Consider the following 11,407-nt stretch of genomic DNA (forward strand, 5'->3'; position numbering starts at 1 on the left):
AAATTCGTAATTACGTAGAAAAAAACATACATAAATCGCTCTGGAGTATAAGTCGCACAAGGCCAAAAATGCAGAATTAGGTAGAAAAAAAACAAGTCGCTGCGGAGTATAAGTCGCACAAGGCCAAAAATGTGTAATTAGGTAGAAAAAAACATACATAAGTCGCTCTGGAGTATAAGTTGCACAAGGCCAAAAATGCATAACGAGGTAGGAAAAAAAAACAAGTCGCACTGGAGTATATTTAATGAATACCAAGAATCGAGTGCAACGTTTCATGGACCACATTCTTTTATCTTTTATTTTATTCAACATCACTTCCCACATTGGATATTTGTACATATTCTGCTAAGGTTCAAATGTGTTTGATATCAGCACTTTTATTCATGTCTCCAAAAAAATTTCAAATGTCCACTCCTGTGAAAGGGTTCACGTGCCATCGGTGACGTCATTCCACCTTGCGTTGTTGCTCCTTGTGGATCACGTGGCCCTTGCTGATCAAGTCAGGGACCTCCACGGCCAGCCACGGTCCGAGTCCGAGGGCCATCAGGTGAGCAAGGCCGAAACGCGGGGCGTTGCGGGCCCACAGCGGCGCGAAGTGTTCGGTCAAGCAGATCTTTCCGCCGCGGTACATCTTGGCCGTCTTTCCGTCCAGTTCAGGCACCGCCACTTCCGGCGCAGTGTCCGGATACGTCACCGGAATGTCGAACTCCAAGCGGAACTCATAGCGTAGCAGCTCGTGGATGAACCAGCACGTACCAGTCCACCGAGTGCCGTCCGCGTTGGACTCGAGGCGGAACCAGTCGTTGTCTGCCGCCTTGTTTTGCTCCACGAAGTGGATCAGAGCCTGGTACTCCTCCTTGAGGCGCTGCGGCCACAGCGTGCGGTCTCGCGGGCCCGCGTGTGTCTTCAGCAGCGGGATCTGAGACACTGTCTTGCGCGTGCACTCGTCCGCCATTGAAAGTGCGTGTGAGGGAACCGTGTTATGACCAGAGTCCGAATCCGGCTCAAACTCTAGAACCTCTCGACGAACTGACGTGGACTTCCGGTGTATGTCAACTTGAGGCGCTTCCTCTATGAGGCTTTCAAAATAAAGTCATCGACGCTTTGTTTTTTAATTCCACATTCTTCAAAGTGGAACTATTCATAATTCAAATTGTGACTTAAAAAGCAGCTTTACAAATGTGTTCGACCCACGATGTTGCTTTTTGGCAGCGTGTGCCTGCACTGCAGTTTCCTACTTCGGTCCAAGACAAGACACCAACGTCAGCTGAACCGTATGATATACAGTAATATGGCATTTACTATTGCACATGAGGTTACATTCGTGAATATCACATATTTTCAGCGTAACCATTCAACATGTCTGAAAAGTTTCTTATTCTTTGGGCTTCTCTGGACATGTCCCAACCATCTCAGCCTGGCCTCTCTGACTTTATTTTGTCTGAAAAGTTTCACATCAATCATTTATACATTTATTCACTTCCTGTATTCAGTGTCCCATCAAGCCTACCACGTTTTGGAATGATGAAAGAAAAAAAGCAATGAAGATGTTTCAAGTAGAGTTAACTAGTTTATTTTTTTTGTAACAATAACTCCAAAATAATAACAAAGTACAGCGAAGTGTGGCACAGCGGTCGAGCTAGGAGACCAGGGTTCAATTCCACCCTTGGCCATCTCTGTGTGGAGTTTGCATGTTCTCCCTGTGCATGCGTAGGTTTTCTCCCACATTCCAAAAAATGCTAGGTTAATTGGCCACTCCAAATTGTCCATTGGTATGAATGTGAGTGTGAATGCTTGTTTGTCTATATGTGCCCTGTGATTGGCTGGCGACCAGTCCAGGGTGTGTACCCCGCCTCTCGCCCAAAGAGAGCTGGGATAGGCTCCAATTGTCCAATGGTGTGAATCTAAATTGGAATAAATGTGTACATACGCGCTAACAGCACATATATAGGGAATAATGGCGTGAATGGTGTTTAACATACGTTCTACAGCGTTATCTAGCGTTAATTCCTTCAATTAAAAAAAGCTTCATTATAATGTCTTAAGGATATATGTGATTCATTCATTGTTTTTGTAATCGGGATGTATTTAAACCTACTTTGTGACGGCGACTAGCTAACTGTACACTAACCTTCCAATCTCGCTCGCATTCCACGTTTGAGTCGCCATTTTACCGGAAGTCCCCAGCTGACCAACATCCGGTACAAACAGTCGTCTGCTTTCTTTCCGTAGCTCTCAGTCCATTATTCAGATTTTGTATTCTTCATATCCATCAGAATAAATCCGTGTCGGTGTCGGTACCGGAGTTGGAGGCACGAGACGTAAGACCGCGAATGACTGAAAATGGCGGTCGATCGCCGCGAGGACAAAGGTAAGCTAAAGTGCTAGGGTTAGCTTGTTTAGCAATTAGCATTTCTTTGTTCTACAGAACCTGGTGTTGGTGAGCCCTAGTCAGGGTATTGATCTCTAATGGATACTTAATTGCAACAAACATCTGCTTACAACGAATGTTGTTTTATTTTTTTATCGCCTATTAATCGATCAGAGGTTTTCAACAAAGACTAATTGTGTCACCAGCAAAATTTCACGTTTGTGTTTTGACGTAATATATTAGTACAATGACAAACGGGCCTACATTACATCATTTGTATCACGGGGAAAGTGTCAACATTTGTCTTCCTAACAAGTTTATCGTGTGCTGGAATTCTGGAAGCATTGTGAGTACTACTCCTAAGGGGGAAGTGCTTCGAACGCCTCGGTCATGTCAGGTAGATGCAAAACCTCAGGTTTACTGCTCAGCGTTCCAATATGATTTGAATTTCTTCACTCTTCATCAGTTAACAAACACATCAGCAGCTTTTCTGATGCTGATTGGGTCTAATTTTGTGCAAACGAGGCTTACTGTCAACTAGAGCCAGTCAACGATTGATCAATGAGTAATTGATTATTCTACTATTGGTAATCATTCATGGTTTCATTTAAAAATGTACTGTAAATATTCTTGCTCCTAAGAGGTGCAAATTAAAGATTCATTAGTTAATAGAAAAATAAATCAACCAATTAATCAGTCACTGGTGTACCCCGCCTCTCGCCCCAAGTCAGCTGGACTACGGCTACACACCCTTGACCCTGATAAGGCATAGAAGGTGAATGGATAGATGAGTTATTAAAATAACTGTTAGTTGCATCCCTAATGGCAGCCAACACACAGAAGCTCATTTCACATCTTCATGTATACTTTGTGACGTGGCAGATGGCGAGCTCAACGTTCTGGAAGATATCTTGACTGAAGCACCAGATCACGACGATGAGCTTTATAACCCCGAAACTGAGCGACACATCACAGACAAGAAAGGTAATGCTAATACTGTGTGAAGCTGTTTGCATTTTCTGATGTCTTCATTTTGGATTTTTCTGTCTTGTAGGAGCAAAACGAAAGAGTGAACATTCAGAGAGCCACGATCGAAAGAGGCAACGGACCTCTTCCAGCCACACCTCCTCCAGGTCGTCCATCACCAACAAGAGAGGCTCAGGAGCCCCTCTTTCATCTTCCTCCTCCAAGAGGGCAGCGAGTAGTCCACATGGCCGCCATGGCAGCAGTAGCTACCGCGGCGATTACTATGAGGAGCGAAAGAGCCGCAGAGGAGCACGAGATGCTACCAGGAGTCGAGGAGGCGAGGCTGCTCGACGTCGAGATTCTCCCAGAGACCTGGAAGGCGTCAACCAGGTTCTGACCCATCTTACCGCTTTCACACTTGAAATTCCCCGTGACCCTGGTCAAGGTGGCCCTCATTTCCGACTTTCTTTTCGCTTTTGAACTTTCGCCCATTTGAATGAAGTTCCCCCATGAATGTCATGTGATGTTCTGCTCTCTATCCAAGTCTAACAGCAGTTCCTTTAAGGTTTCTGTGTCAATGTAGCATTAGCTCATCTATACTCTATCTAACCTCTGTGTTTGTTTTTACGTCTTTAGAAGCCGCTGCGTGATGAGCGTCTGACAAGCCCCTCCCACCGTCTGGAAGGTAACCAATCAGAAGAGGATGCAGCACCGGAATATGGCTCAGAGCAGCGGTCAGGAAGCTCCTCCCCCGCTGCCTCTCATGAAGAAGAAGAACAAGAGGAGGATGAAGAAGAAGAGGGTGAGGAAGAAGAGGAGGAGGATGACGAAGAGGAGGAGGAAGATGAGGAAGGAGAGAAAAATGAGGAAGATGAGGAGGAAGAGGAGTATGAACGGCGTGGCGAGGGTAATGACTACGATACTCGCAGTGAGGCGGGTGATTCTCGCTCTGCGTCCTCCATCAGTTTTTCCGACGATGGCGAGTCAGCGCGCTCTGCCTCGGCCTCTGACGCCTCAGGTAACCATAGCAACAAGGGCAGCTTTTCTCCAGTGTTACATTTCTAATAGTATGGTCACTTGTTTGGAGAAGGTTCAGAGAAGAAACGGGAGAAGCTGTCATCATCAGTGCGAGCCGTCCGCAAAGGGATGGAAAGTACGTCGCTGACTTGCTGTCGTCTGTCAACCTCATCTTTGTTGGAGGTGACCCTTTTCGTTTTTTTGTTCCAGATCCAACTGGTAATCTTCGTTACATCCTGCAGGACGCTCGCTTCTTCCTCATCAAGAGTAACAACCATGAGAACGTATCTCTGGCTAAAGCTAAAGTATGCTAATGCGTTTCTTCTTCAAGCTGAAGCTCATTTTCACCCATACGCTCGTCTTGTTGTTCAGGGCGTTTGGTCCACGCTGCCTGTCAACGAGAAGAAACTCAATGCAGCTTTCCGCTCAGTTCGCAGCGTCATCCTGGTTTTTTCCGTGCGAGAGAGCGGCAAATTCCAAGGTGAGATGAAAGAATGGCTAATTGAACACCGGGTGTTGACTTTTCATCACCTCATCTCCTAGGTTTTGCTCGCTTGGCTTCAGAGTCCCAACATGGCGGCTCTCCCATTCACTGGGTTCTTCCTGCTGGCATGAACGCCAAGATGCTGGGTGGAGTCTTTAAAATCGACTGGCTGTGCAGGTAAGCAGGAATCAAGGTGACCACGTTTGTTCTGGTGAGTCTCCTCACGTCTTTTGAATTTTCTCAACAGACGAGAACTTCCGTTTACCAAGACGACACAGCTTTCAAATCCCTGGAATGAGCACAAGCCAGTCAAGATTGGCCGTGATGGACAGGTCACATTTCAGATCAAGCCTTTGGCCAACTGCATGTCATTCAAGCAGTGTGACATGTTTTCCATTTGTTGTCATTTCTCAGGAAATACAACCGGATGTTGGCGCTCAGCTCTGTTTGCTGTTCCCGTTGGACGAAAGCGTGGATATCCACCAGGTGGCTGGCCGTATTCGTCACAAGCGCCGAACGCCGTCTGCAACACGGCCTCGTGGCCGACCGCCGCTGCGTGAACCGGGAAGGTTAGCCAATCGCCAAGCTCCTCCCACTTCCTGTTGTTCTTCTCCTGCTTCAACCACGGCTCCACCTGCCGCCGGACATGGAAGACCCCCCACTGCTGTTAGCCCGTGGCTAGCATTGCACCTACTCTGGTTGGGGTCATTGTTGCTCTCCCAGTCTGCAATTTTCCACCGGAGTGACGCCTCGCTGTGCGTCCAGCATCTTGGGTCAAAGTTGATAAGTGAGGCAGGAAGTTGACGTTGCTGAGGTGGTGCTCGGCTAACAGTCATGTTTTTCTCTTTGATGTGAAGAGAAGGTGTATTTAGCGAAATGTTTGCCCTCTAGATGGACTGACCCTTTCATAAAAGAAAGGACAAGCTGGACTGATGGAAACGTGAAGGGGCGAGGGAGCTAAAACACAGAGAGGGACTGTGATCTTCCATGGACTGTTTCTGGGGGTTTTGGAAGGTGGGGCAGGTTGGGGGAGGGGTCACTGGACTCTATCCAATGAGGGATGACAATCAGGTAATTACTGAAAAGATGGACTCTTAAAAGGTGGACCTATATAATCCCCCCTCCCGTGAGAGAACAATTAAAAAGAAGCCAACACACACACTTAATAAGGACAGTGTTGTTGGGTGTGTGTGTGTGTGTGAAGGACTAAACCACAGTCTGGAGAGGTGGGGCTCCTTTTGCCAAGGGCGGGAAATTTGTTTATTGACTGACAGGACTGCACCACCATTATACCCCCACCTTTTCACATTATTTAAAAATCCTTATGGACGGAGCTAGAATCCAAAGTCCACATTTACCTCACAAGCGGTATGTTCAGCCCAACTTTTGATTTGTTTTGATGATTCTTATTATGACGTCATTCTATTATTATCATGATACATCATATTACATAGCTTTGGCAATACTGTATGAGCCACTGGTGAGACCCTGGGAACAACCAACTCGGGGACCAGTGGGATAAACTGGGTAGTCTAAGACATTGACCAATTGACTTGGGGACCAGTGGGGCAAACATGTTACACTCTGGGACAAAGGACCAGCAGGGCAGCATCATGAACCAACCTAATTTGACATTGGGATCCGTGGGACAAGCAGTGTAGTCTCATTGACTACCTAAATAGACCTGGGGACCAGTGGGGCAAACCGGGAAGACTCGGGGACCGATTTAGGACAGTAGACAAATTTGTAGACAAACTGCAAACTTGATATTCTCATTGACTGACAGAATAGACTACCATTTGGACAAAGTAGTTAGATTTGAGGTGCATCCAGGAAGACTTGGGGACCGGTGGTGCTAAGTAGATAGATCCAGGAAGACTGGGGGACGAGTTGGACAAAATAGACAGATTTGAGGGGATCCAGGAAGACTTGGGGGCCAATTGGACAAAGTAGATGGATTTGTGGAGCATCCAGGAAGACTTGGGGACCGGTGGTTCTAAGTAGATGGAGCCAGGAAGACTCAGGGACCAGTTGGACAAAATAGACAGATTTGAGGGGCATCCAGGAAGTCTTGGGGACCAATTGGACAAAGTAGATAGATTTGAGGTGCATCCAGGAAGACTTGGGGACCAATTGGACAAAGTAGATACATTTGAGGTGCATCCAGGAAGACTTGGGGACCGGTGGTGCTAAGTAGATAGATCCAGGAAGACTGGGGGACCAGATGGACTAAATAGAAAGATTTGAGGGGCATCCAGGAAGACTTGGGGACCAATTGGACAAAGTAGATAGATTTGAGGTGCATCCAGGAAGACTTGGGGACCAATTGGACAAAGTAGATACATTTGAGGAGCATCCAGGAAGACTTGGGGACCGGTGGTGCTAAGTAGATAGATCCAGGAAGACTGGGGGACCAGTTGGACAAAATAGACAGATTTGAGGGGCATGCAGGAAGACTTGGGGACCAATTGGACAAAGCAGATAGATTTGAGGAGCATCCAGGAAGACTTGGGGACCCTTTGGACAGAGTAGATACATTTGCGGAGCATCCAGGAAAACTTTGGGAGTAGATACATTTGAGGCGCATCCAGGAAGACTTGGGGACCCTTTGGACAAAGTAGATACATTTGAGGAGCATCCAGGAAGACTTGGGGACCGGTGGTGCTAACTAGATAGATCCAGGAAGACTGGGGGACGAGTTGGACAAAATAGACAGATTTGAGGGGCATCCAGGAAGACTTGGGGACCAATTGGACAAAGTAGATAGATTTGAGGTGCATCCAGGAAGACTTGGGGACCCTTTGGACAAAGTAGATACATTTGTGGAGCATCCAGAAAGACTTGGGGACCGGTGGTGCTAAGTAGGTGGATCCAGGAAGATTGGGGGACGAGTTGGACAAAATAGACAGATTTGAGGGGCATCCAGGAAGACTTGGGGACCAATTGGACAAAGTAGATACATTTGAGGAGCATCCAGGAAGACTTGGGGACCGGTGGTGCTAAGTAGATAGATCCAGGAAGACTGGGGGACCAGTTGGACAAAATAGACAGATTTGAGGGGCATGCAGGAAGACTTGGGGACCAATTGGACAAAGCAGATAGATTTGAGGAGCATCCAGGAAGACTTGGGGACCCTTTGGACAGAGTAGATACATTTGCGGAGCATCCAGGAAAACTTTGGGAGTAGATACATTTGAGGCGCATCCAGGAAGACTTGGGGACCCTTTGGACAAAGTAGATACATTTGAGGAGCATCCAGGAAGACTTGGGGACCGGTGGTGCTAACTAGATAGATCCAGGAAGACTGGGGGACGAGTTGGACAAAATAGACAGATTTGAGGGGCATCCAGGAAGACTTGGGGACCAATTGGACAAAGTAGATAGATTTGAGGTGCATCCAGGAAGACTTGGGGACCCTTTGGACAAAGTAGATACATTTGTGGAGCATCCAGAAAGACTTGGGGACCGGTGGTGCTAAGTAGGTGGATCCAGGAAGATTGGGGGACGAGTTGGACAAAATAGACAGATTTGAGGGGCATCCAGGAAGACTTGGGGACCAATTGGACAAAGTAGATACATTTGAGGAGCATCCAGGAAGACTTGGGGACCGGTGGTGCTAAGTAGATAGATCCAGGAAGACTGGGGGACCAGTTGGACAAAATAGACAGATTTGAGGGGCATGCAGGAAGACTTGGGGACCAATTGGACAAAGCAGATAGATTTGAGGAGCATCCAGGAAGACTTGGGGACCCTTTGGACAGAGTAGATACATTTGCGGAGCATCCAGGAAAACTTTGGGAGTAGATACATTTGAGGCGCATCCAGGAAGACTTGGGGACCGGTGGTGCTAACTAGATAGATCCAGGAAGACTGGGGGACGAGTTGGACAAAGTAGATAGATTTGAGGTGCATCCAGGAAGACTTGGGGACCCTTTGGACAAAGTAGATAGATTTGAGGTGCATCCAGGAAGACTTGGGGACCCTTTGGACAAAGTAGATACATTTGTGGAGCATCCAGAAAGACTTGGGGACCGGTGGTGCTAAGTAGGTGGATCCAGGAAGATTGGGGGACGAGTTGGACAAAATAGACAGATTTGAGGTGCATCCAGGAAGACTTGGGGACCAATTGGACAAAGTAGATACATTTGAGGAGCATCCAGGAAGACTTGGGGACCGGTGGTGCTAACTAGATAGATCCAGGAAGACTGGGAGACCATTTGGACAAAATAGACAGATTTGAGGGGCATCCAGGAAGACTTGGGGACCAATTGGACATAGATAGATTTGAAGTACATCCAGGAAGACTTGGGGACCCTTTGGACAAAGTAGATCGATTTGAGGAGCATCCAGGAAGACTTGGGGACCGGTGGTGCTAAGTAGATAGATCCAGGAAGACTGGGGGACCAGTTGGACAAAATAGACAGATTTGAGGGGCATCCAGGAAGACTTGGGGACCCTTTGGACAAAGTAGATACATTTGAGGAGCATCCAGGAAGACTTGGGGACCGGTGGTGCTAAGTAGATAGATCCACAAAGACTGGGGGACCAGTTGGACAAAATAGACAGATTTGAGGGGCATCCAGGAAGACTTGGGGACCAGTTGGACAAAGTAGATATATTTGAGGTGCATCCAGGTAGGTTTTACGACCGGTGGGACAACGAAGTGTTTGTCTTGTTGAAGTTTTTGGAAGAGAACTGGTGTCCTATGGAAAACGTTGAATGAATAAGGCTGGCTGAGCGTGTGTGCGGATGTCTTACCTGTCAACTTGTCCATGTAGGCGTCGTCTTGAAGAGTACGACCTTCATGGCAGGAAGCGACCTCGAGTTGAGTGTCCAGACTTCAACCAGCGATCAGGTTGTGAAATGAAAGTCACTGAAAAGAAAAAAACAAGCCTGAAATGTTCTCCACTGTGTTCTTTGACATTTAGTGGCTTTTCCAGTTGAAAAGCAATGTCCTTGGGTCTTCCATATCCGTCTTGTCCTACTTAACAGAAGAATGTTATTTGATTTCATTTTCAGGGTTCATCCAGGACCTGCGAAACCAGCCAGTAGACAGGTGAGGCCTTACTGGTCCTACCCCGAGAAGGGGAAGTGGATGTGATCACCCAAAGCCTCTTATGTCTGCTGTTGACTTTTTCAGGCGTTTCTCCAATGTGCGACGGGACGTTTTCCTCAATGGGGTGAGTCCTTAGGTGTCACTTCACCGCGGCTTCGTTAGCGCCACTTGTAATGCTGCGTCCTGTTTCCTGTCAGTCTTACGACTACATGAGAGATTATCATCACAATGTTGGACCGCCGCCTCCTTGGCAAACTTTGGTAGTTATACTTTTTCATTTTTCGGAAGGTTTGCTTGTTGTGCTTGACATCATTGTGTCATCATCAGGTGACGTACCCCGGTGTGGAGCAGGCGCCCAACCACCACCCTCCTTACTACCATCACAGCCATCCGCCGCCCCCTCCTCATCAGGCATACCACCACCACCCCATGCCCCCACATGAGGCTCCGCCCCCTCGCTTCAGAGACAAACAGCGAGTTGTGCCACCGCATCGCGCCTTTGCTTCCAGTCCAGTGAGTCTCTTCTGGTTCTACTTTGACTATCAGCATCATGAAGTGAAAAAAACCAAAAGTTATCAGCAGTGATGTTGAAATGTACGCGTCCCCGGCTCACTGTCGATGTATGAACCTCATTTTTCCCATCCAAAAATGATCCATAGAGACTGCAACATGTTAGCAAAACAGCTAGCAGTGTGGATCTCATTTGAACAGTTAAAGAGAAGAAGTAAACAAAGCCACATTGCCAGCGTGCCATGGTGTTCCATGCCGGCATGCTGGAAAGAATAAAAGATATACTCCATCCATGCCACAAACACCAACCCTCCCCAAGGGAAAGGCAAAAGGAGCCACCCGATGATGGTGGGGTCCGTCAGTTGGTCTATGTGGGTCTATGTGCATCTTCATGCCACCTTTATTTTCATCACACAGCACGACTACGATATGCGTGTGGATGACTTCCTGCGGCGGACACAGGCAGTGGTGAGCAGTCGGCGAGAACGAGAACGGGAGAGACAGCGTGACCGTGAGCGGGCCGGACCTCGCCGCGAGCGAGAGCGTGGCAGGGACCGGGACAGGGACAAAGAGAGGGCCCGCTACCATAGATGATTTCCTGTCCCGGCCGATGATGTTTTTGTTTGGTGTTTAAAAGAAGACAACAGCATCGGAGAGAAAAAGCTATTTTTCATCAGCAAGATGAGAAAAGTCATGTTAGTGTAAGTCTACTTTCCACATTCAGCAACACTTTTGTCAGTATTTCACCCCAATTTTATTGTCAAATGTTCCAGTCCAATAAATTCTGTGGAAACTAATTTTTTTTCCTTTGGAATCATCTGTCCAACGTAGCTTTGCTAGATGGTGTGTCACATGGCCAAACAAAAGCCATCACAGATCACTGTGACTTCTTATGAGCAGGGGCACCCAAAGTCAGGACCGTTCCAAGGACCCCAGACAGACGGGGGCACCAAAAAAATGTAACAATTGACAGTTGGGGGCCGGTGTTTTTTTTTCTGGATTT

At 47.4% G+C, this 11,407-nt stretch overlaps 2 protein-coding genes across 3 annotated transcripts; one reads left to right on the forward strand and one right to left on the reverse strand.

Annotated features, from left to right (window-relative positions):
* Window positions 1–278: 278 nt before the first annotated feature.
* On the reverse strand, window positions 279–1,069 carry ufc1 (ubiquitin-fold modifier conjugating enzyme 1). Its single transcript, XM_058056097.2, has one exon. The coding sequence runs from the start codon at window positions 953–955 to the stop codon at window positions 446–448; it is 510 nt and encodes a 169-aa protein (XP_057912080.1). The 5' UTR covers window positions 956–1,069; the 3' UTR covers window positions 279–445.
* Window positions 1,070–2,165: 1,096 nt separating this feature from the next.
* On the forward strand, window positions 2,166–11,201 carry ythdc1 (YTH N6-methyladenosine RNA binding protein C1). Of its 2 annotated transcripts, XM_058056093.2 has the most exons (17): window positions 2,183–2,201; window positions 2,277–2,371; window positions 3,254–3,355; window positions 3,426–3,727; window positions 3,974–4,355; window positions 4,428–4,490; window positions 4,565–4,659; window positions 4,727–4,835; window positions 4,898–5,015; window positions 5,086–5,170; window positions 5,253–5,407; window positions 9,617–9,693; window positions 9,858–9,894; window positions 9,979–10,018; window positions 10,092–10,154; window positions 10,222–10,407; window positions 10,822–11,201. In XM_058056093.2, the coding sequence occupies exons 2-17, from the start codon at window positions 2,344–2,346 to the stop codon at window positions 10,996–10,998; spliced, it is 2,019 nt and encodes a 672-aa protein (XP_057912076.2). In that variant the 5' UTR covers window positions 2,183–2,201; window positions 2,277–2,343; the 3' UTR covers window positions 10,999–11,201. The 2 variants fall into 2 exon arrangements, 1 of the variants encoding a protein (XP_057912076.2); XR_009120130.2 differs by lacking the exons at window positions 9,858–9,894; window positions 9,979–10,018; window positions 10,092–10,154; window positions 10,222–10,407; window positions 10,822–11,201 and having other exon boundaries at window positions 2,166–2,371; window positions 5,253–6,206; window positions 9,617–9,764.
* Window positions 11,202–11,407: the final 206 nt, after the last annotated feature.

This window comes from Doryrhamphus excisus, linkage group LG19 (assembly GCF_037039965.1).
Source record: "Doryrhamphus excisus strain RoL-2023G ecotype Guam linkage group LG19, RoL_Dexc_Guam_v1.1, whole genome shotgun sequence".
NCBI classification, from domain to species: domain Eukaryota; kingdom Metazoa; phylum Chordata; class Actinopteri; order Syngnathiformes; family Syngnathidae; genus Doryrhamphus; species Doryrhamphus excisus.